Source organism: Fukomys damarensis, unplaced genomic scaffold (assembly GCF_012274545.1).
Source record: "Fukomys damarensis isolate Sample0158 unplaced genomic scaffold, DMR_v1.0_HiC HiC_scaffold_11, whole genome shotgun sequence".
NCBI classification, from domain to species: Eukaryota; Metazoa; Chordata; class Mammalia; order Rodentia; family Bathyergidae; genus Fukomys; species Fukomys damarensis.
Window position 1 is genome coordinate 16,724,867 of NW_022900923.1, and position 22,949 is coordinate 16,747,815.

The 22,949-nt window shown below is 41.2% G+C and overlaps 1 protein-coding gene across 3 annotated transcripts in view; it reads right to left on the minus strand.

Annotated features, from left to right (window-relative positions):
- Positions 1-638: 638 nt before the first annotated feature.
- Positions 639-22,949, minus strand: part of Tnfsf4 (TNF superfamily member 4) — a 114,105-nt gene continuing 91,794 nt past the window's right edge. Inside the window, exons 1-3 of one of the 3 annotated variants that reach the window (XM_010635610.2) lie at positions 17,189-17,492; positions 3,018-3,060; positions 639-1,610 (exon numbers count right to left, since the gene is read on the minus strand). In XM_010635610.2, the coding sequence (XP_010633912.1) occupies positions 1,267-1,610; positions 3,018-3,060; positions 17,189-17,347 (546 nt within the window). In that variant the 5' untranslated portion in view covers positions 17,348-17,492 and the 3' untranslated portion in view covers positions 639-1,266. Of the gene's footprint in view, positions 1,611-3,017; positions 3,061-17,188; positions 17,493-22,949 lie in introns of those variants that run through there. The other 2 variants (XM_010635607.2, XR_782459.2) reach the window with 2 other exon arrangements.

A 22,949-nucleotide genomic window follows, 5' to 3' on the forward strand; every position in this document is an offset into this window, starting at 1 on the left:
AACTTAAAAATATATATATCAAACATTTACATGTGTAAAAGTTTTGGCACAGAGAACTTACAAATCATCTGGAAATTTGACATTTAAAAAATCAAAATTTCCCCGAGTGCTATATACATGATGCACTGTCAAGTTAAGGGGGGTCATTTAAAGTAAATAAAAGGGGTCCTTTTTCCTTGAAGCCTTGATAGTGGATGATTGTGCTGCTAATTTCAATGATCGATATAAGATCACATGTGGCACCATGGCATTTCTAGGCAGAGATCTAGATGGGACAAGGCTGTGGGCAGAGATTATAGCATTTCTCAATTTTTTTTCATAACCAGCAATGTGGTATCTGTGTACAAAACATAGAGCTGGGTATGAATCTCAGCCCACATGGGGGGATGAGACATGCCACTTTGCTTACTTGGGACAAAGAATAGGTTTTCCTCTCCAGGTTGTTAAAATCCTGAGAGGGCAGTTCATTACTACACCATGTGGTAAAGCTAACCCTCACAAATTACCTCCCATCCTCTATAGTAAACTCTTTCTTGATTTTCTTTATGTCACAGATGAGATCTTTCACAGTATCACCTCCCTGGAATGATTCTTTGAAGAAAAATTTCTATTAAGTATGTTTGAAGCTGGAAGGGCAACATGGTAAAGAAAAACACCTGCATACACAATATTTCTTAGACAGCTATCTCAAGTCCTGCTTTCCACAGGACGGTTTTCCTTTTGAATTCCCAGCAAATGAAAGAAGTATTTAGGCAATGTGCAAACAGGAATCAATTAACCTTGGAGGGGCCTCTTTGGTTCCCTGGGGTTGGTAGATACCACCTTTCGAGGGTTCACAACCCTATTCCTTGTTTCTCTTCACTTTGACAATGCCACACACACCATCCTTCCAGCAAATGGTAGTCAAGGGTTTTCCAGTGACGTAGGTTATTTTGACAATCGCCTGACCAATAGAAGCAATGTGAATGAAAGAGGACCTGAGTTTTTCATTCTCACAAAGGTTCCTAGTGGGCTCAAGGCAATCAGCAGTCATGGGGGATGAGTTAGGTGACTTAGAATAGGATAAATAAAATTAATTGGTAGGTAAAACAATATTTTAAATATCCCTGAGTGTGTGGGGGGGTGGAACCGCATATGCTCTGTTCATGTCCCACATGGTCGAGCTAAAAGGGCTTCTCCACTCACAAGGAAGACTTTATGTCCTGTCCACCCCCAACTTGGAGTTCATGCTGGTTCCTGCTCGGAAGTGTTGCTGTTAGATCCTTATTAGATACAAAATCCACCAGGATTTTGCTGAATGAGATACAGTTCCCCACCATTCATCCTGAAGTCCTCACAGGAGGTATTCGGAGAGTTTATGCTCAAGTAGACTTTGTCTTTGTAAGCTAAAGAGACCACTGTGGTGAAGTCAGCCTGCAGGTCCTTTCTCAGGGGGATGGAGATGGGATTCTGATGCATCCGGTAATGAAGGCTAATGCTGACCTCCTCCTGGAAGTAGCCCTTCACAGAGATGAGGTAAAACCCATCACAGGTGATGATAACTGAGTTGTTTTCCACCGTCATGATCTGAGCATTGTTTGGGATGAGGGTCAGTTTCTCTTCCTCACATCCTAGAGTGGGTAGGGTGAAAATGTGAAAAAAAAAATGATCCCTATGCACAGCACTGGACAACAGCCTTCCCCTACCTCTAGAACCAGGTAAAGAGAAAGAGGTACAGAGAGAGTTTGAAATGAGTGGAAGAAAGAACTAGAACCTGCTTTCCTTGTGGAATGGAAGAAGGGGTAAAACTAATACTTGTGACCGGAAGAGTCTCAGGTAGGCTGAGACTTGGAGCTGAGAGGTTACAACTGTCATGTCAGACCTATGGCAGGAAAGGTAGAACCAGGTTTTCCTAAGGTTTCAGAACTGGGAGGCACTGGCAACTTCGGTGCTTACTTTCTTGCTCAATGGGTGAACCACAAGGCAACAGTGCCCTCTGGCTTGATCCCACACACCACTTATTAGCTTATCTCAAAGCTCTCTCTGCCTAAGAAATGCACATTTTCCACATGCTCTGGGCATCAGGCGTACTGACAGAATTTAGTACCAGTATTCCCTGAGCTTAATGATGCAGAATCAAAGCGGGCTTGATCAGATGGAGACGGAAGAGCTCAAGGACACAGACTTGCTTCTCCCTTCTACCTCCTATTGTTAGTTTTTCCTGGAAGGTGACTTTGGAAGACTCACTATCACAGGAGAAAGAAAGGAGGAGGAGGAGAAAAGACAGCAGCAGCAGCTTTGGTGATTTTGTGCAGAACCATTTCAAGTACAAGCCCAAAAGCCTAAATTTATTTTATTTCCATATTAGCTTCAATATCATAGCGAATGGCCCTCTAACTGCCTCGGGTCACCTGTTTTGGGTTATGTCCCTTATGATGGGAAAGAATCCCCACTGAAAGCCACATTCAGTAATTCTTGCTTTGTATCAGGCCCAGAAGGCATATTTTGATCTGAAAATAAGCAGCACTTAGGGAAGCCAAAAAGTACTTCCCTTTAGGCTTAGAGAACTTAACTGAATAAGTAAGTATTCATGTAGAACCCACTGGTGGGTGGATGTAATCACAAACTCAAAGGATGCTCTTACAGTAGTCAAAGTATCTTTTTCCTTCATATCCCTCAATTATAATTAAGGTATCATCTTGTCCTAGAAGAGAATTAGCAGGTTATATGTCTTTATAGCCTGACAGACTTGCAGAAGGTCAACCCTTAGTCTCCTCAGCTCAAAAAAATAAAAAAAAAGAGTTCCTGGGGGAATTAAATGAGACACATAAAGTACAGAGAGGAGCATGTACTTTTGTGGCCGATCCTGCCTCTTCTTTATGCATCTTTTCTTATCTCTAATGAAAACAATATTCAGGCTCTGAAAGTTCTATATGTAACGCCACCCTAAGGAAGAGGCCAGATCTTGTGTCTCTTAACTTAAAAAATGAGAGATTTTTTTAAAAATATGAATCAACTAAACGTTTGAAAATACTTACCAGTAAGTAGTAGGCTGATACTTTGAACAGGAGGATGCTGCACCTAAGGGAAGAAAGGAATATTTTAAAAATGACTAAGTGTAATCGGCAAGTCATAACCAATGAAGCAGAAATACAGTGGCCTGTAAAGGAAGATCTTTGTTTTTTTTTTTTTTTTCTGTGAGGACTAAACCCAGCATTCCTGCCTGGCTCTTCATTTTTCTGCAGCATCTTTTAAAATGAATAATTATGCTGCTCTTTCACGGAAGCATCTGAGGTCGGTCATCATTTCTGTCAAGTCTTCTTTGGTGTATTGTTTTGGCTCACCGAGTCCCAGATTCCCACTTAGATGACAGTGTGCTCAATAGTCTTTGGGTTAAGAAACCTAGTCACAGAGATTTCCCTCGTGCACGAGTCTATGACCAGTCACTCTGATGGCCACAGACTCCCAGAACACACTCGAAGGAGGTTCTGGAAACTTCGTGCATGCTTCTGCTGCCGCCGCCACACAGGAGGAAGTGCAACCTATTTTCAGGGGACACAGGCAATAAAACCTGACCTTCAGAGTTCAGCACCTCTCCTTCTTCTTCTTCTTTTTTTAAAATACATCAGGTCTTTCTCTTCTATTCAACAGAGTGAAAAACCTAACTTGAACCAGTTTAGTACCCCAAAGCAAAACAAGGAAACAGTGAAGAAAGAACTCTTGGAAGATAAATTGTCTGCACGAATTTGGTTAAAAAGACAATGAAGTTCAATACAGAGAAAAAAGATCTATTAAGTGAAAATAACAAAGGATGGAATTTAAAGCATATTGCCATGTTTATTTATATGAACACTTCTATGGGCTTTGAATGTGTCTGAAATAATGCACAAAAAACAGGTTGCAAACATTTCCTCTGGAGGAAAGAGCTGGAATCCTGAGATCAGGAATAGAAAAAGTATGCTTGCTTTTCCCAGTTTACTTGTTTTTGCTCTCTGGTACAGTATGGTTGTATACCCCACTAAGAAAGGAAATGAGAAGAAAAGAAAGTCTATTGTGCCTGCCAAGAACAAAAGCTCTACCCACAAGGTTATTTTTGGCAGGATGTCCTGATGAAAGGTGTGGGGAGAGATTTGTTTCTATGCCTTGGGCAGTGGAATTCCTGCTTCCCACTCTGCTGGCAGCTTTGTAGCCTCAGTCCAGTGAATGACACTGGGGACTCCCTACATAGAAGAGGAAACCCCTCCTTGCCTTATAATCATAGGCCCTACCAAGCGGAAAGCAGGAAGCAGAGTAGGAAGAAGGGAGAGCTCTTCTGGGCCCTGCGAGTGGCTGGGTCTCACGATAAACATCAGTTCAATGTGCTGAGCATGTGAGGAAAACGTTAACTTGGGTCCAGATGGGAGTCTTTGGTTCCCTCCTCTCTGTGTAGCATTTGGAGAGACTGAATTATTGTCATCTGTGCTTAAAGCAATGCTCTGAAAAGACTTCTCAAGAGTGTGTTATGTCACCACCACCACCACAATAATCCTCCGGTAAATAATTACCCCACTGTTCTCAAGCTGGTTGGTGCCAGCATGAATTGCCTGCCACCTGTTGGAGTCACAAGTGATCTGCAAAGTAGCACAATGCACAAGGCTTAGAGTGCAGCACTTGGCTTCCGAAACCAAGCAGGTACTTAGGCAAGTTTCATAAACACGCTACATGCCCATTTGTCACCTTTGAAACCCACTGAAAGATCGTAGTCTTCCCTTCCAGCACTGACTTCCCATGACTTAGATTTCAAAAGTTGCAACTCTAAGTCTATTTAAGAAAAAAGAAAAAAGACATGAAGCATCCTCATTTACAAATTTACTAATTTCTCTGATCTTAAAGCCTTTGTGATTGATTCTTTGGAGTAATTTTGCAGAATTCTCTGAAAGATTCCTGCAAATCAAAGAAATGACTCAGGTTTCTGAAATACCCTGCTACTGCGGGGTGGCAGTGACTGAGAGGATATCTCCTGGCTCTGGGCAGCTAAGAAGGCACATAGGAGTCCCTCACTGGGGCTGATCTACTGAACTTTAGGCTCAGAACATGAAATAGTACAAAAGAAGTTATCTTCTGGCTGAACGTTATATTTTACAGATGAAGAAACTAAGGCCCACAGAAGTGAGACAACTGACTCTTGTCCTCCAATCTTAGACAATTTGTATTATTTCACCCAAGTGGGTGTTTTTCTTCCTATGTAAATGGGAAAGGAGAAATTACTATAAAGATTGAGTCAATCTCCCGTTCTCTGTGACCTTGTATCTACTTCAGTATTAAACACGAAGAAGAAAAGCTGCCGCACAACAGATTGGCAATGACTTCATCATAAGAGGATGTAGGGAAAACTTAGATCCTAGGCTTTCCCTCCCCTATCCTCCCCAGCCAGCCAATTTCAGTCCTGCCATAAGTGGACTAAAACAAAATGAAACACAACCAAGTACCCACTCAGCAAATATGGACTACTTGCCAATGGACTGAATAATGCCTGCGTCGTATAAATCTAGAGGCAGATGGTGATATAGCAGGAAGGTTTGTCAGCCCAGTAGTGCTTAAGTGCTAATGTGTATTAGAATCATCTGTGAAATTTGTCAAAAAAAGAATAGTCCAGATGCCCAGCTTATTCACAAAGATCCTGTCCCCAAATCTCTGGGTGGATCCAGGAATAGGCATTTTTACAAGGTTCAAAATTTGAAAATCATTGCACTGACATGTAAACTAAGATCTAAAGTTATTTTTAACCATGCCTGGGGCAGGGGGGTGGGACATGCCTGTCCCTGAGCCAGTACTTATTAAATGTTTGCTCTACTATAAGCATTATTCAGTAGTTAAAGAATAATGTTATTGTCATATAACTTGGTGGTTTGGATAGAAACAGAATCAACAGTTACTAGGTACTGCTGTGTGGTAGGCATTACACTCAACTCTGGGAACAAAGAGGATACAACATATTATCTATGTTTTTGGCAAACTTGTATTCTGGGCAGAAAAATAGTGCCTCAAAAAAAAACTTTCAATAAATACCAATAAGCAACACAAGCTGTTAAATTCCAGGAAATAAAAAAAAAAGATTCATCTCAGGCTTTGGTTATTTAAGGAGAAAGAAAGGGAGAAGAGAAAAAATTCCCAGTTAAGCCAGAGACATTCAATGATTAGCTTAAGGAAAGATCTGCAAACTAGGTTATTTTTGTGTATTCAAGAAAAAGAATAAAAATTATTGAGAGTTTCCAACATGCCAAGCACTTCAGAAATCTCATTCTTTTGCATTTCAAAATAACTCCTATGTTTTACAGATAGGAAAATTACTGTCACTGATGTTAAGAACTTGCTGAGGAATAAAAGGCATTACCTTGAATTTTGTTACAATCTAGGTTCACAATGATATCCCTTGTCTTTCTCCTATCCTATCTTCTTTTTGTTTGGTTTGGTTTGGTTTGGTACCAGGGACCGAATTCAGGTCCTTGTGCTTGTGAGGCAGGTGCCAGAACCACTGAGCTAAATCCCTGGCCCACCCCTATCCTATCTTGAGAAAATGCACAGGAAAGCATCTGGGAGTCTAACATTAATTTGAACTACTTTCATCATGAATACTGAATGAGATTACTTTTTGAATCATTATATATCCAAAATACTCATATTTTTCAAAATACCCAGAAGTTTTCCACCTAAAAAGAACTCCTCAACTAGTCCTACAGGGTTGCCTGTGCAGGTTGCAAACTTGTTATCTGGGCTCTGACTAGATGTAATTGTCCTTTCAAGAGACACGCACGAGCAGACTGCGAGCAGGTGCAAAGACAAGCCAAAATCAGACCCTTTCCCGGCCTCTCACTGCCTTAAGTGCTGGGCTATTTAAGAACCTAGATGAAAGAGTCTGGTGTCTGGTGTTTATAGCCTCTACCATGTTCCCAAGAAACTAGTACTTGTTTCGAGAGCTCATCTTTAGAGAGTGTGAGCCTGACTCTGACTCACTAGGATGTGGCACGGGGCTGTTAACTTTATATTCATTTGGCATTTGTCTAGTACAGGGGTGTCTGTGACAGGAGCCAAGGTATTCAACAAATATGAAACTAGCACGTGGGCTCTGCATTCATTATATGGGCTTCGAGGTTCCTCACTTGATACCAGGCCACATTGTCAAGGCCCTGGGGGAGACTGGGGGTGAAGTGAGAGTTGGCAGAGGATAATGGAGAAACAGATCTATACTGGGAACTTGCTGGCTCATGCCGCCAGCCCTGCGATCAAACCACTTACCTCCCGCCTTGGGATCCTGTCTATCAGAGGAGACTCAAGAGATCATTAAAACACAACCTTACAAGCTCTCAGGGTGTGCCTCAGGGAGCCTCAAAAGAGGAAAATGGAGTTTTTCTATGCCCACCCACTGCAGTAGACTGAGAGAGCAGACTTTCATCTTAGAGCAGTGATGGAGAACCTTCTAGAGACTGAGCGCCCAAACTGCACCCCAAAACCCACGTACTTGTGGCAACAGTGCCAACACTGCCATGAAACTCAAATGTCTGGCTGTGGGACTGATGCCACACTTCGTGCCAACAGAGAGGGCTCTGCATGCCCACTGCAGCACATAAGCCTGAGCTTCACCACCACCGCCCTAGAGTATTCAGTGCATAGTCCATGGAAACAGCCCTGTTACAAATGAATGAGCCTTTACTTCAGATCAAGGAAATGCAGAACCCGATCTCGGGAAAGCAACAGGAAGAGTGGGCCATGGGTTCTTTGGTCAAGAAATCGTCCATACTCAAAAGCACTTGTGGCTTTGAAGTTCTGGTTGGATAATGGGTTGTGAACATAGAGAAGAGCCTTGTAGGTGTCACCCGCGACGTTCTCTTTCTCTATGCCCAGCTGACCACTGCTGCCACCCCCTTTTCTCTGCATCTTCCCTCTGAGCTTCCACCTTCACCCCACAGCACAGCCTGTGTGATACGTCTAATACCCCCTCTCCGACCATTCCCACTCCTCTGATCAAAGCTGCCTTGAAAGGCTATTTGAGTCTCCCCTCTGAGAGACGTCATTCCTCTCTGTCTCAGAGAACATGAACTGTGATTTCTTTGTTCTTAATACTGCCCAATTAATGGTTCTGAGAGTAATCTCAGATATGCAGGCAAACAACGAGGAATCCCTTGCATGTGAATATACCTACAAAGCCTGCAAAAATATGTGATTGATTGTAAAGTCTCAAGGGGAAGATTGTTTTCTCTTTCTTTTTTGTGGTGTTGAGAACTGAACCCAAGGCTTTAGCCATGAGCTACATATATCCCCAGGCCTTCTTGTTTATTTTATTTTGATGCTGAGTCATGCTAAGCCACTAAATTGCTTAGCTGGGCTCAAACATATGACCTTCCTGCCTTAGCCTCCCAGAGTATAAGAAAGATTTCCCTAAAAGTGGGTTTCCTGTTCCATATTAACTAGGGAATTCCTCAAAGTACACCGACAAAGGGATACCCTGAAACATTTCTGAGAACTCCCTGCCTCACCTCAATGATTACGTCTCCATCGTAATATGTTTGCACCAGTTTAGTCTCTTGGCCTGGGAGGCTGGGTGTATAATGTATGCGCTTGTACTGCCACACCTCCAACAATATCTCAAACACAGTGGTGCTCAGGAAATAAATGGTTGCTGGACTACGGTACCACGTAGTGGCTTCGTGCTCATGTAGTATCTAACACTGATTCTAGACAGTCAGTCTAGCCAATGACCATACATTGCTGGAGATCCTTGAAACTTTCTTATTTGTCTTTGAATACAAAGGAAATAGCAGAATTGTTACAGCCAATATATTTCAATCTGAAGTCACTTATTCCCCATCTCACTTGCTATGTAAAACAGAGAGACTGTTGCTTTAAGAAGGCAACCAGCAGAATACACCAGGCTTTAGAGTGGCAGTAGGGAGAACTGGAATCCATGATGCTTCTAGAACAAGCCTTTCCCCTTGCTGAGTACCCCCTGGGATGAAATGGTTGAAATAAAACATCGGAGGATATCGCCACTTCAGGAATTAGGCAAACAGATCACTATAGGCAAAACGGAAATCTCAGGAGTTTGGGGGATAAGAAGGCTTTCTGAACAGGGCAGATTTTTTCAACACAACCGACCCCTCTGCTATAACAGAAGCAACAGGCCTCTCTCTCCCCGGTTGGCTCTCTCTGAACAGGGACTGAGCAATCATATTATGCCTGGTGCTGTGTGCAGTGAAGCTCCCAGCCTCGCTGTGTGCGGCTAAATAACCCTCAACATGTGCTCCCTCGTGAACTGAGTCTGATGACCGGTCAAACCACCACAGGAAAGCAGTGAGGTGAGGGAAATGGTGGGGACAAGGACATTTTAAACTAAAGCTTTCCTGTCAGCTACTGGAAGAGAAACCAAATGCCTAACGCAAGAGAAAAATATGCTTAATCATGGTCCCAGTTGAGATACCAGGTTTTGAAACTAGTGAGTAGCTGTCTACAAAGTCTTTTACTGAGGAACTGTACCCTGCTTGTCTACCCAGCACCGCTCACATGCTGTGCTACTGTTTATTTAACTGCCCTCTTTTCATACTGCATTGTAAACACTGGCGGGACAAATGACACCATGTCTGTCTTGCTCACTGTTGTGTCCTCAGTGCCTGACAGGTAACTGATGTCCCATGGACATTGTTGAAGCAGGCACATGAATAAATTATTTCCAGTGGGTTGAATAAATTCATGTCTACCTAGAACTCAGATTGTGACCTTTACTTGGAAAGAAGAGAGTTACAGATGTAAGAACTTAACATGAGGTCAGTAGGATCAGAGTGGGCCCTAAATCCATTATGATTGGTGTCCTTGAAAGGCTTCACTTGCACGGAGAAACACAAGGAAGAAAACTGCGTGGAAGATGAAGGTAGAGCTTGGATGCTGCAGCTACAAGCGAAAGAATGTGAAGGGCTATAGAGAGCCACCAGGGGTTAGAAAGCAGAAGAGAGAGTGTGGCTCTTACCGCACTTCAATTTCACATCTCTAGTCTTCAGTGCAATGGGAGAATAAATTTCTGTTGTTTTCAGCCACCCAGTTTGTAATAATGTGTAACAAAAGGCCTGGAGAACCACTTTATGGTTCAGTAGGTGTTTATTTGTATGCACTATGCAAATAACATTATCAGAGTGAAGGAATTTCTGTGAAGCAGTCTGAGAGAATTAGAAATGTCTAGGAGATTATATGATGTAATAAGGAGTTATTATTTAAAAAGAATGAAAATGAATATAGACCCTCTTCTTTCGCTATAAATGCATCACATATGCAATGCTTTGTTTTATAAAAACACCTTGTAAGGTATCATTTGATGGCTAAACCTTTATTAATCATGTTATCTACACTTGGATAAGATTTAAATCCTTTCTGTGACAGAGCATAAACTCTTCAAGTGTTTTTTCAGAAGCAATTGATATTTAAAAAGGAACTAATTTCTATATAGCCAGCTGACATTCTTAAAGCTGGGAGTTACAGAGTAAGGGCCAAATATAACAGAAAGAGAAAGGACTGGAATTTAGACCAGGCCTTAGTTTCTGACCCTGACCTTTCTGTGCAATCTTAGTCAAGTTTCTATGCCTCAAATTTCCCCAGTATAACACAGCACACAAATGTCAGACCTATCTTCCTTAAGGATGTAGCTAAGGAGTGAGAACAGAAGCAGGAAAGGGATCTGCAAAAATTGTGGGTAGTCCCTGGAATGATACTCAACCTCCCATTTCCAGAGAACGAGCTTTGCGTTCCCAGGGTTCACTGTGTCATATACAGGGCCGGTTGTACACCTTGAGGGGCCTTAGAACCTAAACTCATTAAACTCCCAACACACAGGTAATTCAAAATACATTTTATATTACTAAACTGTACAAGAAATTTTTATAGTGGATTTTCTAATCCAACAAGATATTTTAAATTTTCCTTTGGTGGCTGTTTGACGTTTCTTTATAATTTTTGCAATAGTGATTGTCACTTCCATTCTGATCTTTGATCACTTCACTGGCTTTCCAAGCTCACGCTCTGGCTGCCTGCTCCACACACCTTCAGTGTAACTCACTTAACTTCATGGGAGCCCTCATCTTTTCGCCTTTACAGTACGTCGGGAGTGAAGGCTTTCTACCCACAAGCTCTTACTAAATAAGCATGGGATAAATTAAAGTTTGAGTCTGTCTCTCTTCCTGTCAGTCAATATGTTCTTGTAAGTAGCATTTGTAAGTTAGCAAGACTGAATGATTTTTTACATGTTAACCCACCTAAGTATATTTCAGAATGAAAGATCTACTGAAAAATAACTACGCTAGTCACATTGTCAAGATTTCCAATATTGTGAACCAGACCACACATCTTTGTAGATGTAATTTTTTACTACATTAGCAGCCAAGTCATTGGAGAATTAAATGAAATGTGTGAATTAAATGAAATGTGAGGAAAAATAAAACCAGTCTTTATCATGTCCTCCAACTTGTAATTTTAGATCCCAGAACTATTTTAAACCAGATACTGATCCTAGTAACACTTCATACCCTCATAAGTTCTCCCCTTCCATTTTCTTTTGTTATCTAATACTGTTATAAGCTCATCATTAGAAATCCATATTCAGAAATAAACTATTTCAAGGTGGATTTTTTATTCCCCCAAATTATACAATAAAAAAATTAAATAAATGAAGTTAATCTTAACAGTGATATGTTCTCTCTGATTTTGGTTATAGGCCATATGTGTGTTTTTATACATCTGTACTACAGAGTAAATGCATTAGTGGCAGTGTGTTTATGAAAATATGTTTATGAATAACAATGGTATCTTGCCATTGACAACTTGATCCTCACAACAACCAAATTCCAATTTGGGAAATGGTTAAACTGATGTTCAGGGAATTTATTTATGCTTATGAAGCTAAAAGCCTTGAATGAACCAAGAGTCTTCTGTTCCTGGTTCTCTTTGTTACACCCTAATCCTCAAAATCTGAGATAGTTTGTACTTTTGCTTATGGAAATGTTTTGATTTCTTGATTTGAAAAAATGTGGCTGTCATGGGTAATAACATCAAAATATGCAAGGCACAGGATGTTGAAGAATTTAGTCTCAATCAAACTCTACCATGTATTCCATCTGTGGCTATGGGGGAAATAATCTTCCTACTTCAGACCTCAGAATTGTTATTGCTTTCTTTGTTCTGCTTAAATATGAATGGCAATGCTGTGCACAGCTCATCTAATTCACGTGACTCCAAGGGACTTAATGTTCATTTTCTATGAATGGAAAATCCCTGAAATGAGGTGGGGGCTTCAGATTCTCTTGAGAGTGAAGGGCACAAGGTAACTGCTATTTAAAGAAACAGAACTGGAGCCTGGCCTTGTGTCTCATGCCTATAATCCCTGGACTCCAGGAGACCAAAGAAGGAGGATCACAAGTCTGAGCCAGCCTAGGCAACTTAGTGACTTAGCAAGACCCCATCTCAAAGTAAAAATTAAAAAGGCAGGGAATGTAGCTCAGTGCAAAGTTCCTGGTTCAATCCCCAGGAAAGAAAGAAAGAAAGAAAGAAAGAAAGAAAGAAAGAAAGAAAGAAAGAAAGAAAGAAAGAAACAGAAAGACATAAATGTCATAAATTTCCAGCGTGATCTCCATCCAAATCATTCTGTCCTATTCCGAGTACTTGGATGAGAACATATATGTACCTAAAATTTTCACCTAGAAAATATTATTGTATAAACAGTGAAGAATATTAGCCTACCCCCATATTATTCATCCTTTTCTATGTGGGTGACACTTGGCTCCCTGAGATGTTTTTCATCCTATCCCTTCAGAAAAAGAGGTAGGTAGGCTGGGGATTTAGCTCAGTGGTGCCACTGCCTGCCTCACAAGAGCAAGGACCCGAGTTCAATCCCCAATACCAAAAAAAAGAAAAAATAAGATAGAAAGAAAAAGTAGGAGTCACTCAAGATGCACGAGGATGGTTAGTTTTACTGTGGTGCCCCCTAGTGCCAGGTGTGATTAGACAGACTTTCTGTATTTGCTAATAAGTATAGAGACCACATGAAAGGAGAGCAAATCTTGAAGAAACTGTTTTGGTCATTGTTCCTGTATTTTCTTTGGCAGAGAATGCAATGAAGTTTGTCCTTTTAGCATGATTCATATCTCTGCTATCCACCCCCGCCTAGATTTTCAACTTCATTTTATGCTGCTTTTCCCCATGAACTCTGAACTTCATCCATTCTGAACCCAGAGAGCCTTCTACTTCCTCCCTACCCATCCTCATCTCTGTTGGTTGTATAAAAAATTTCCACTCTTCTTTCCAATACCGGCTGAGGTATTGCCTCCTCCCCTTGGTCTGTCTAACTCCACAGAAAATTTAGGCAGTCCCTGCCCCATCCTCTACTGCTCCCATTGTCCTTGAGCGTGTCTCCACCTGTCTGTTGTCCTTTTGCCCCACTTTGTATCATGACTATTGGTTTGAAGTGTTCAAACATCTTCTCCAATGCACTTGGTGTGTCTTAAGTCCTAGACAATATCCAGTGCCAATAGAAACTCAGTGGAATGTCCAGTAAGGATGTTTTCAATGATAATACTAGGAATAGCCCTAACACAGGAGTCAGGAATTTCTGGTTAATTAAGGAGACGATCATGAGCAATCTCCTCTCTTCTCTGGGTTTCTGTTTTCTTAACTATAAATAGACTATGTCTAATACCCACTCAAAATTCTAATGATTGTACCTTTTCATTAGTACCTTCCTTAAGAGCCTCAAAATACGTTGTGATGAATCAGATCAACAATCCAGGTGTTTCTTTTTAATTCTCAAGGAGGCACCTATGGAAAAGAAACTCCACTTGCATTCAGAATTATTGTTTTTGCAAGTCTGTCATAAAGAAAGAATTTCTAAGAAACCGTTAGCTTACATTCAGACCTTTAAATTGAGCTAATCTGAGGCAAAGTTTTTAAAGCAAATTCCTTTCTCCAATGATGCGAAGGAAAGTTGAAATGCTAGCCTGAAATTCCATCCAGAAATTGCTTACTCTAATTCTGACTCACACTGACACAGAACTGGCTGCCTTAAACTACCCCTATTCTGTTTTTCCCAGTGAAAATGAATAAGAAGAAGGTGAATCTTTGACGGTGGAATTTACTAAAGAATTATCACTATAAGCCCTTATGCTCAAAGAGGACCATGATGAAGGTCAGACAGACATACAGACAGATGGCGGACAGACGACGGACAGATGACAGGCGGATATGATATAGAGATAGAGATGGATAGAGAGAGAAGGGGAAGATGAAAGGGAGGGAGGGAAGAGAATGGAAGGGAAGCCTTAGAAGAAGCAGGCTCCATCTTCCCTGGGACACACAAATGTCATTTACAAAAGCCTCTCACTGTAGAGGCCAGTTTTTTGTTTGTTTTTGTTTTTGCTTTTGTTTTGCCACAGATACCCAGCTAAAGTTCCTGGTAAGACTGGAAGCCTGACATTTCCAACAGCAGCCCCAACAGAGTATCCAGTTGGAAACGGTTTTTGTAAGAGAAGCATTCAATTTTATACATGTGTCTTGGATATTCTTCTAGGGCATTCATTTCTTTCCCCATTCAAAGCAATGTATTTCAATAACTCAGAATAGGTTATTCAGGTAAATACAGATAATATAAATTAAGTATAGAAAAGTATATAGGTACAAACTTGGTTTCCCCCAAACCCTGCTGAAGAGCCAAGAAATCTGTAAGTTTAGACACAAGAATCTGTTAGCTCACATTTTATATTTCTCAAGAGTTCATACTCCTGTGAATATGCAAATAACATATTCATAGGATTTTGAGCTGGAAGAAATCTCAGGAATAAGCAAGTCTGATTCCCTCATGTTATGGATGAGAAAATAGAAAATCAAGGCCCCCAAAAGGAAAGTGAGTTGCATGAGGAGCGAATTAGAGCTTTTTTACTGTCAACTCAAAACAAAAACTTCTGCTTTTCCGTGTGTGCACACAAAATTTAACCCGTCACTGAGAAGACAGAAGTTACTAGTAAACTCAGCTAGAGAGGGAAATTGACTGCCAAGTAGAATTTAAAAACAGTATCTGCAATTTTACAGTCATTCATACAGGCAATTCTTTTCTATGGCTAAAAAATAAATTTAAGAAATAAAAGGAAAAGCATGGTTACTTTCCAAATGGCCTCTCTCTCTCTCTCCCTCCGTCTCTCTTCCTCCCTCACTCTCTCCCTCTCTCTCTCTCATTCATGTGCACACACACTCACACATACATTGCTCCGCCAACACCCTGTCACCGAGTTCCAGGTAAAAGTCACAGTAACCACCTATGTTCTCCGTCTCATAATAAAGTGTATGCGAATAGATTTAGGACCCTATTCTGCTGCCTGGGCCTTATGAAGATATCCACAATTACATTACCTAAAATAATCTAGCTGGAAATAAGAAAAAAGAATCAATTAATATCAAGTGAAGAATTTCAAATATCTGAGCCCTTCCCCAGCTTTTGTACCCAGTGTATGCAAGAGCCTGTTTCATGAGCAAAAAGCCTGAACATACTTTACGTGCTTTTGCTTCCACTTCTGCAGCAAAACCACAGAAAGCGAATTCTCTCCCAGAGATCAGCTCCCCGTGAGTTCCAGTGTCCTGGAAACCAGCTTTCAGCTTTGCCTCCCTGCCCTGTTGCAGAGTCGCTGGATAACTTGCAGAAAGGAACCTGTTTCTTTCACACCCCTGGGTATTACCGGTCCAAAGTGGCTCCTGATGCCAGAACGCCCTACGTCTGTGTTTCACTCTGTGCTCTCTCCTGTCCAGAGCCCTTGTGTAATTGCTGGCCGTGTCTGGGGCCTGAGCCCTGTCTTTATCATCCCACAGAGTAAGGTATCCCACAGCACTGTGGTCATTTCAGATGCACTCTCAAGACTCACAGACCTGGTGAATTCACTGGGCTGTTCTATTTCTGGTTGCCCTGTTTGCTTTCTTCTCAGAAAAGCCTAATTCAGGTCTGTGTCTTGGGCATCCTGCCATGGAGGCATCACTGTTCCCCTCCACACTCTCCCCAAAGTACCTACTTTAATTCCACCCCGAGGGTTCTGCACAAAGTAAATGTACGCGATGGTGAGGAGAGGACAGGTGTGTCGCTGTCCAAAGAGGTCTGCAGGCTTGAGCACCACACCAGCTACACTTCTGGAGTTTGAGGCCATGAGCATTTGCTGTGGTTCACTGGTCATGCCCACACGCACTCCCACCAGCTTATGTGCAGAAAACCCCCACTTCCTGTAGACAAAGACAAGCCTAGGCATTTACTAGGACTCCTCATCTCGTCCCGGTTTAATTTGAAGTAGCTGTCTCTGACATAGCCATCAAACACCAAAGCCCCCCTTATCTGACACTCGCCCAAAGAAGCCAGCTAGGGGAGTAAGAATTATTAGAGCAGCCTCAACAAAGGAGACTGGAGAGACTGTAGATCTATTTTTCTTTCAGTGGCACTACTATAGTAAAGAACATTCTTAGAGACCTAGTTCCATTTGCATAGCTGAATCAGTAAATGAGAAAAATAATGTAAAAGGAGGGAGCATGGAATGAAAATAAAGAGATGCAAAGTGGAAAGACCATCTTAAGTGTGGAAAATACTAGAAATACATCACATGTGGGAATATACGAAGAGATGTCTTTACACTGTGATTGGCAGAGACAGTGAGAAAACCCTTCTGATTAAATTATTGGCTGGAATGTGCAGGCATGCAGGCACACACGCATTACTCCCTTAAAATGCAAGGTTAGCTATTTAAAAGAGCTTCACATTGATACCTTTAGCATTTTTACAAGCAAACCTCCTATAATCATCTGAGGAGTTGATGACTATGATAGCAAAGAATGCTATTTCCTTTTGCGATCAAGCCTGAGTAGCTAGCTGTTTTTCCACACTTCCAATTGACACCTCCTCCAGAACACCGGGATTCTTTCACGGTAAAGAATGAGAAAAATTCTAGAAGTAGTTGCCGCTGCTCTGTCTCTCCTCTGCCTTACAACAACCACCACTTAAAAAGGAAGGAAAAGAGAGTCAGGAGGGTGTTTGACCGCACTTCACAGTCACTTGGCTTGGCGGAGGAGACTCGACAATTTGGCATTAGATTATTTCCAAGTGGCTGCAGCTGTTGCAGTTGCCATCCGTGTGAGGAAAGCTGGAGGGAGGAAAGCGCTCAGAGACGCATCTTACCTCAGGAGCAGAGACGTGCAGGCAGATGTACGCAAGGCACAGGACCAGCCCCAGCCCCTGAATCACAGAGACCACCAGCAATACCTTGTTCCACTGGGGTCTTGGCCTGGGCACACTTCCCACATTCCCTTCCAGGGGTGGAACCCCTTCCATTTTCATAATCTGGATGCAGGGAAGACGAAGCCGGCAGAGTGGAGCTTGGGGAAAGCCTGAGGAGGAGGAGATGAAGGCAAAGCAAAGCCTCGCAATCCGAAGACAAAGGTCCCTGGACCTGAGACAAAAGGCGATTGAAAGAACAGAGAGGACTCTCTCGGTTTAACTACAGCTTCTACAGGCAGGCGGGGATCTTCTTTGGGACTAATCTTTTTTTTTTTTTTTTTTTTTTTTTTTCCCTCTGGGCTAACAGGGAGTTGTTTTTGTGGCATTCCAGTTCTGATTTGAGTGACTGTGATATGACAGTCATACAAGTGTGCTATTTTCTTAATTTGTCATTGCACCAGTAACCAATTTGTGGGTCCCTTCATAAAGATAAAGATCAAGATCATCATCTGTTGATGTAGGAGCTCACATATCCCCTCCTCAAGGTATTTTGCATCATGCAAGAGATGTAAGGAAAATGCTTTCCCAAAGTCCTTGTCTATACTATATTATGTAACTAAACCCTGAACTCATTTTACAGGTTTAGAAATAAATTACACACAGACCATTCCTGAAATGAAAAAAAAAAAGAAGAATAGGGTGATGTACTATATTATGTAACTAAACCCTGAACTCATTTTACAGGTTTAGAAATAAATTACACACAGACCATTCCTGAAATGAAAAAAAAAAAGAAGAAAATAGGGTGATGCATTATGTGGAAATAGAGGGTGGTCCTCTAGTTATATAGTCCATTACGTCAAAATAAAGAAAGTAGTATTTATGGATTACCCACTGTGTGACAGTCAGGGCCAGAAAAAAATCACAATCTTTTTATTATTGAACCCTTTTAGGAAAATTCAGTAAACATTTACGTAATTAATTTTCTGTGCAGAAGAAAACTCTTCTTTCTCTTCCAGCTACTCTATATTTTCCCCACACAAACATTTCTGCATAGATTCAAATAGCACTTGAAGATTGTTATGTTCTTTTAAATAACAGCCCAACTCAAAACTAGGAAAGTAAAAATATTCTACCAAGAAACTCTATTTTCCTTCTATCCCAAAAATAAATAATGAAATAAAGTAAAGGAGAAAATAATGCCAAATTCAAATCGACAGTTTTCTTTTCCCATGCTGAGGATTGAACCCAGGGCTTTGCATACATGAGGCAACTCGGTTTCACCACTGAGCTACACCCCCATCTCCTTATATTTTTATCTTGAGATAGGGTCTCATTAAGTTGCCCAGGCTGGGATCTTGTCTCAGTCTCCTGAGCAGCTGGAATTACAGGCGTAGTCCACTTCACCCAGCCAAATTGGCAGATTTTTACTGTGCACAGAGGGTTGTACGGGACAACATAGAAATATTGGGCAGGGCCTTTTTAAAACATTATTTTGTGGAAAAGTATGTCACTCTGAGCTCCTCATGGAACACTTAACAGATATTTAAAGAGATAGTGGAAAGAGGACTATTTTAGATATCATCAATATGAGATGCTGTATATGACTTTGTTTCTGAAAAAATGGATATAAAGCATATTCAAAAGAAAAACAATTTGTAATAAATGGAGAGTATTTTTTGCAGTATTGATCAATTAAAATTAATATCTTCTTTATAATTGTGTATCGCATTTAGAGAACATACTGGTCTTCAGAAGTTCAAGTTTTTATCTGAAAGATATGGTAATTAAGGTAACCATATTGAAGATGTGAACCCCAAAACTAAAAATCAAGTTCCATCTAAGCATCTCTGTAATAGCTCCTTCCCTGAGTATACTATGTACAACATGCACGGTATGAAGACAAAAATTAAAAGAAAAAGCCCAATTATTATGTAATAATTAATAATCATAAGGAAGCAACAGAATCAGTAACTACTCAACTATTTTTTTAAAAATCGCTAAAAGAGACTAAAGCACAAAAGCCTAAAAATACTAAAAGAAAATAGAGACAAACAGAAAAGAAGTGATTAAAGCTATTCATGCTGAAAATCATAGAAAATATTTTATAATGACTGCATAAAGATGAAAAAGATAAACATCTGAATGAAGGACACAAACGTGTGCTTTGCATAACATTCCTTTTCTCTGTTAACATCATGGCTTCCACAAGGAAAAATTGACAAATACTGTTTACATTCATAGACAATAAGATCTGTTCAGAAGAATGAATTTCAATCCTGTGTTGACCAAGAAAATGAGCATTTAGGCCTGCACATCTATGGAACACTTTTTGGGGTGGGGAGAAGGATGTTGGGGGTTGACATAGGACCTTTTCACTGAGCTACATGCCTACCTGGTCCTTTCACTTATTTTTAATTTTGAAATAGTTTCTTTTTATTTTTTCTTTTCTTTTTTTTTTTTGTAGTACTGGGGATTGAACTCAGGACCTTTTGCTTGCCAGGCAGACATGGCACTACTGAGCTACATCCACAGCCCAAATTAGGGTCTCTTAAAGTAGCTAAATTGCTCGAGTTGAGCTTGAACTTGTAATCCTGCCTCAGCTTCCCAGACTGCAGGAGTGACCGGCATGTGCCACCCTGCCCAGCTCAATGGCACACTTTTTATTTCCCTTGCTCAGCCTTCTAGTGCCATATTTTGCCAAGTGTAATTTCTGCTGAAGTGAACATGATATCAAATTGTTCTTTGCTGACCACCACATTCTATCAGCTTTTTCACATTTTTTATAGGTAAAGAATACACACAGACCACACACACATACACACACACACACACACACACACACACACAAAGGAAATGCACTGAAAGTTCCGGGTGAGACCTTTTGATAAACTATATGAGTGTTTCAAAGTTCATCACTGGGCTGCTCTAGCAGCTGAACACCACCGATGAGCCCATCAGAGATACCACTGATGGCATTCAGTCTCGGCACCACCATCGGAGATATTATTGATAGCATTTTAAAGTATCTCACAAAGATCAAACACGTATGAGGTGTGATAAAAAATATGACATGTGTTTAAAATTTTTAAATGTTTACTACAATAAAAGATATATTGCCATTAACCACCCTCCCAATTACTCCCCTCTTACTTGGAACACACTTACTCCAATGTTCTTAGCACTTTCTGAAGTAGTTCTGGAGGTCCACTTGAGTGTCTTAATTGCACTGTCATGGTGGCTGTCTCAATGTTCTTAATCGATTCAAAACATTTACCTTTCATGGCCATTTTAACTTTGGGGAGGAGCCAGAAGTTGCTTGGTTCCAGATCCAGTGAATCAGGTAGATGAGAGCACACCACAATGCTTTTGCAAGCCTGCTTCTCTGTTGGTTGGCGCTCAGTAGCTGCATTCGCTATGTTTTTACTACACCTCACAAAGACACTCACGAAAGAAGACTTCCAGAGCTGCTTCAGAATGTGGCAAGAGAGATGGGATCAGCATGTTTGAAGCAAAGTAGGTATTTTGAGGGGGAATTAAGGGCACTGTGTCTTCTACTGTAATAATTTTTTATAAAGTTTTGAATATTCACCATATTTTTAAGCACCTCTCATAAACCAAAACAAACTAACCTTAGAATAAAACCTCAGGAAGCAAAGTAAGTGAACTGTCTTTCCATATATCATCAACCTCCTAGAAGAATAGCCATTTAATGACTAAAATACAGGGGGTGGGGGGCACTTGAACAACTAACCGAATACCTCATGCTCAGAAGGCAGCAAAAACTTTGGGGGTTTTTGAAGGCTTGGGGGATTTTATTGTTGTTTTGGTTGTTTGGGGGTTTTTGTTTGTTTGTTTATTGGTAGGATCTGCCCCATGTCCTCACTGGTCTATTCAACAAGCCTGAGGCAGGTGCCTACATCCTGTTGCTGGGGGAAAGGACATACACAAAACAGCCACAGTTTTCCAGGATAGGAAGGCAAGACGGACACCCACAACCTGGAAAATGCTGAGGCTGAGGTATCACGGCAAGAGGGGAGGGTCACAGGGGCAGACAGAACAAGAACTGAGGCAGGGACAGCTTTCTTGGGATGAATTAGGTTAATCTTGTAGCTGTCAGAAGGGGTCTGGTCACCTGGGAGAGAGGAAGGGCAGTGGGACATGGGTGGGCAATGCCGCCTGGGCCAATCTTTCTTGGGCATTCAGGAAACTGCAGCAGGAGGGGAGGATGGTGAAGGATAAGAGCTGCCTCAAGAAGCTGTTGCTCGAGACTTTGGACTGTAACCTGAAAGAGTTGGGGAAATGCAGAAAAGTGAGAAGTAGGATATGATAAGATTACATTTTAGAAAACATCATTCCAACTGAATTCTATTAAAATGGCAGGGTGAGATCAAGATGGCCTAGCCGGAAGACATTTCCAGGAAGCTCTGTGTCAGCTATGGGAACAAGTGAGATCTAAAATCTCACTTCTGCATTCAGCTTTCCAAGCCCTTCATCCTGGCAGGGAAGGCTTCCTCCTCCCCAAAGCCAGCGTGTTATCATTTCACAGAGACTGAGCTGTGCTTCTCCACCCTGAGAAAAGGCCTGCTTCCGTGCAGATTAAGACTCTTTCCATAATTCATAAACCCAGAGAGGGCATCTTATCCTCATTTACACAAAAACAGCAGTATGAGCTAGGGCTGCTCCCGGGCTTGCAATTATTTAAGTGAGAAATAACAAGGTTCTAAACTACAGTAGGGAAATTAATGAGCAGCGAAGATATTTGCAATGGCTCTTTGTTCATCAAACATTTTGAGGGCATCTCTGGCCAATCTCTGAGCATACACAGACAGTCAACTTTGCCCGGGACAGGTGATAGACTGCTGGAAAATGTGATGGAAATAAACACATTTTCAAATGTCAAAAGCCTGATTTGCCCTCTGCTTTCTTAACGTTCTCTTGATCTTTATGTCACTGTCCTGGCTATTGTTTTTACCACTTGGGAGCCTCAGAACTCCAGAATCAGGGTTAACTCTTTTTTGCCTCAATAAGCCAAACTTCGTAGGACTATCCTTGCCCATACTTTCCTTCTCTTTGCCAATCTTACAAGTCCTTATTGCCCCCCATTGATCTCCTAAATTAAATTTCTGACATTCTGTCAGCTTCTGTTAACAATCTCGAGTCAGGCTTCTCACACTCAGTGAGATCATGATCCAGTCAAGAGCTTCTATCAGCTAGAGGAAAGAGTTGGAATTCTTTAGCTCGTTATTTTAGCCACTCCATTACAGCCCCCCAAGTTTCCTCTCCAAACTTATCTCCCTTCATTTCTGATATTCACTCTGACTCAGAAATTTACACCCGTCATCTCTGACCATTAATACCCTCCTTGCTATACACTTCCTCATGAAGGATGATGATTTGTGAGTAGAAGCTAAATAAAAACTTTGAATGAACACTGTCCAGAGTTCAGGGAATTCTGCCTTTCAGTAGAGAGGAGGTGGTGTCCGGGCTCCCAACACCTTGTTGACCATCAGAGTCACTAGGAGAGCTTTTGAGAAATTCACATTCCTAATTCCTTCACTCTAGAAATTCTGATTCAATAGGTTTGAAGAAAGATCTTGTGAAGGCGTATTTCTAAATGATTCCATGACAGCCAGATTTGTGAATCACTCCAGATGACCAGTGAAGGGTTCATTCATCATTCTATTTCTATCATGAGAATTTCTATAATTGGCAGCCTTCC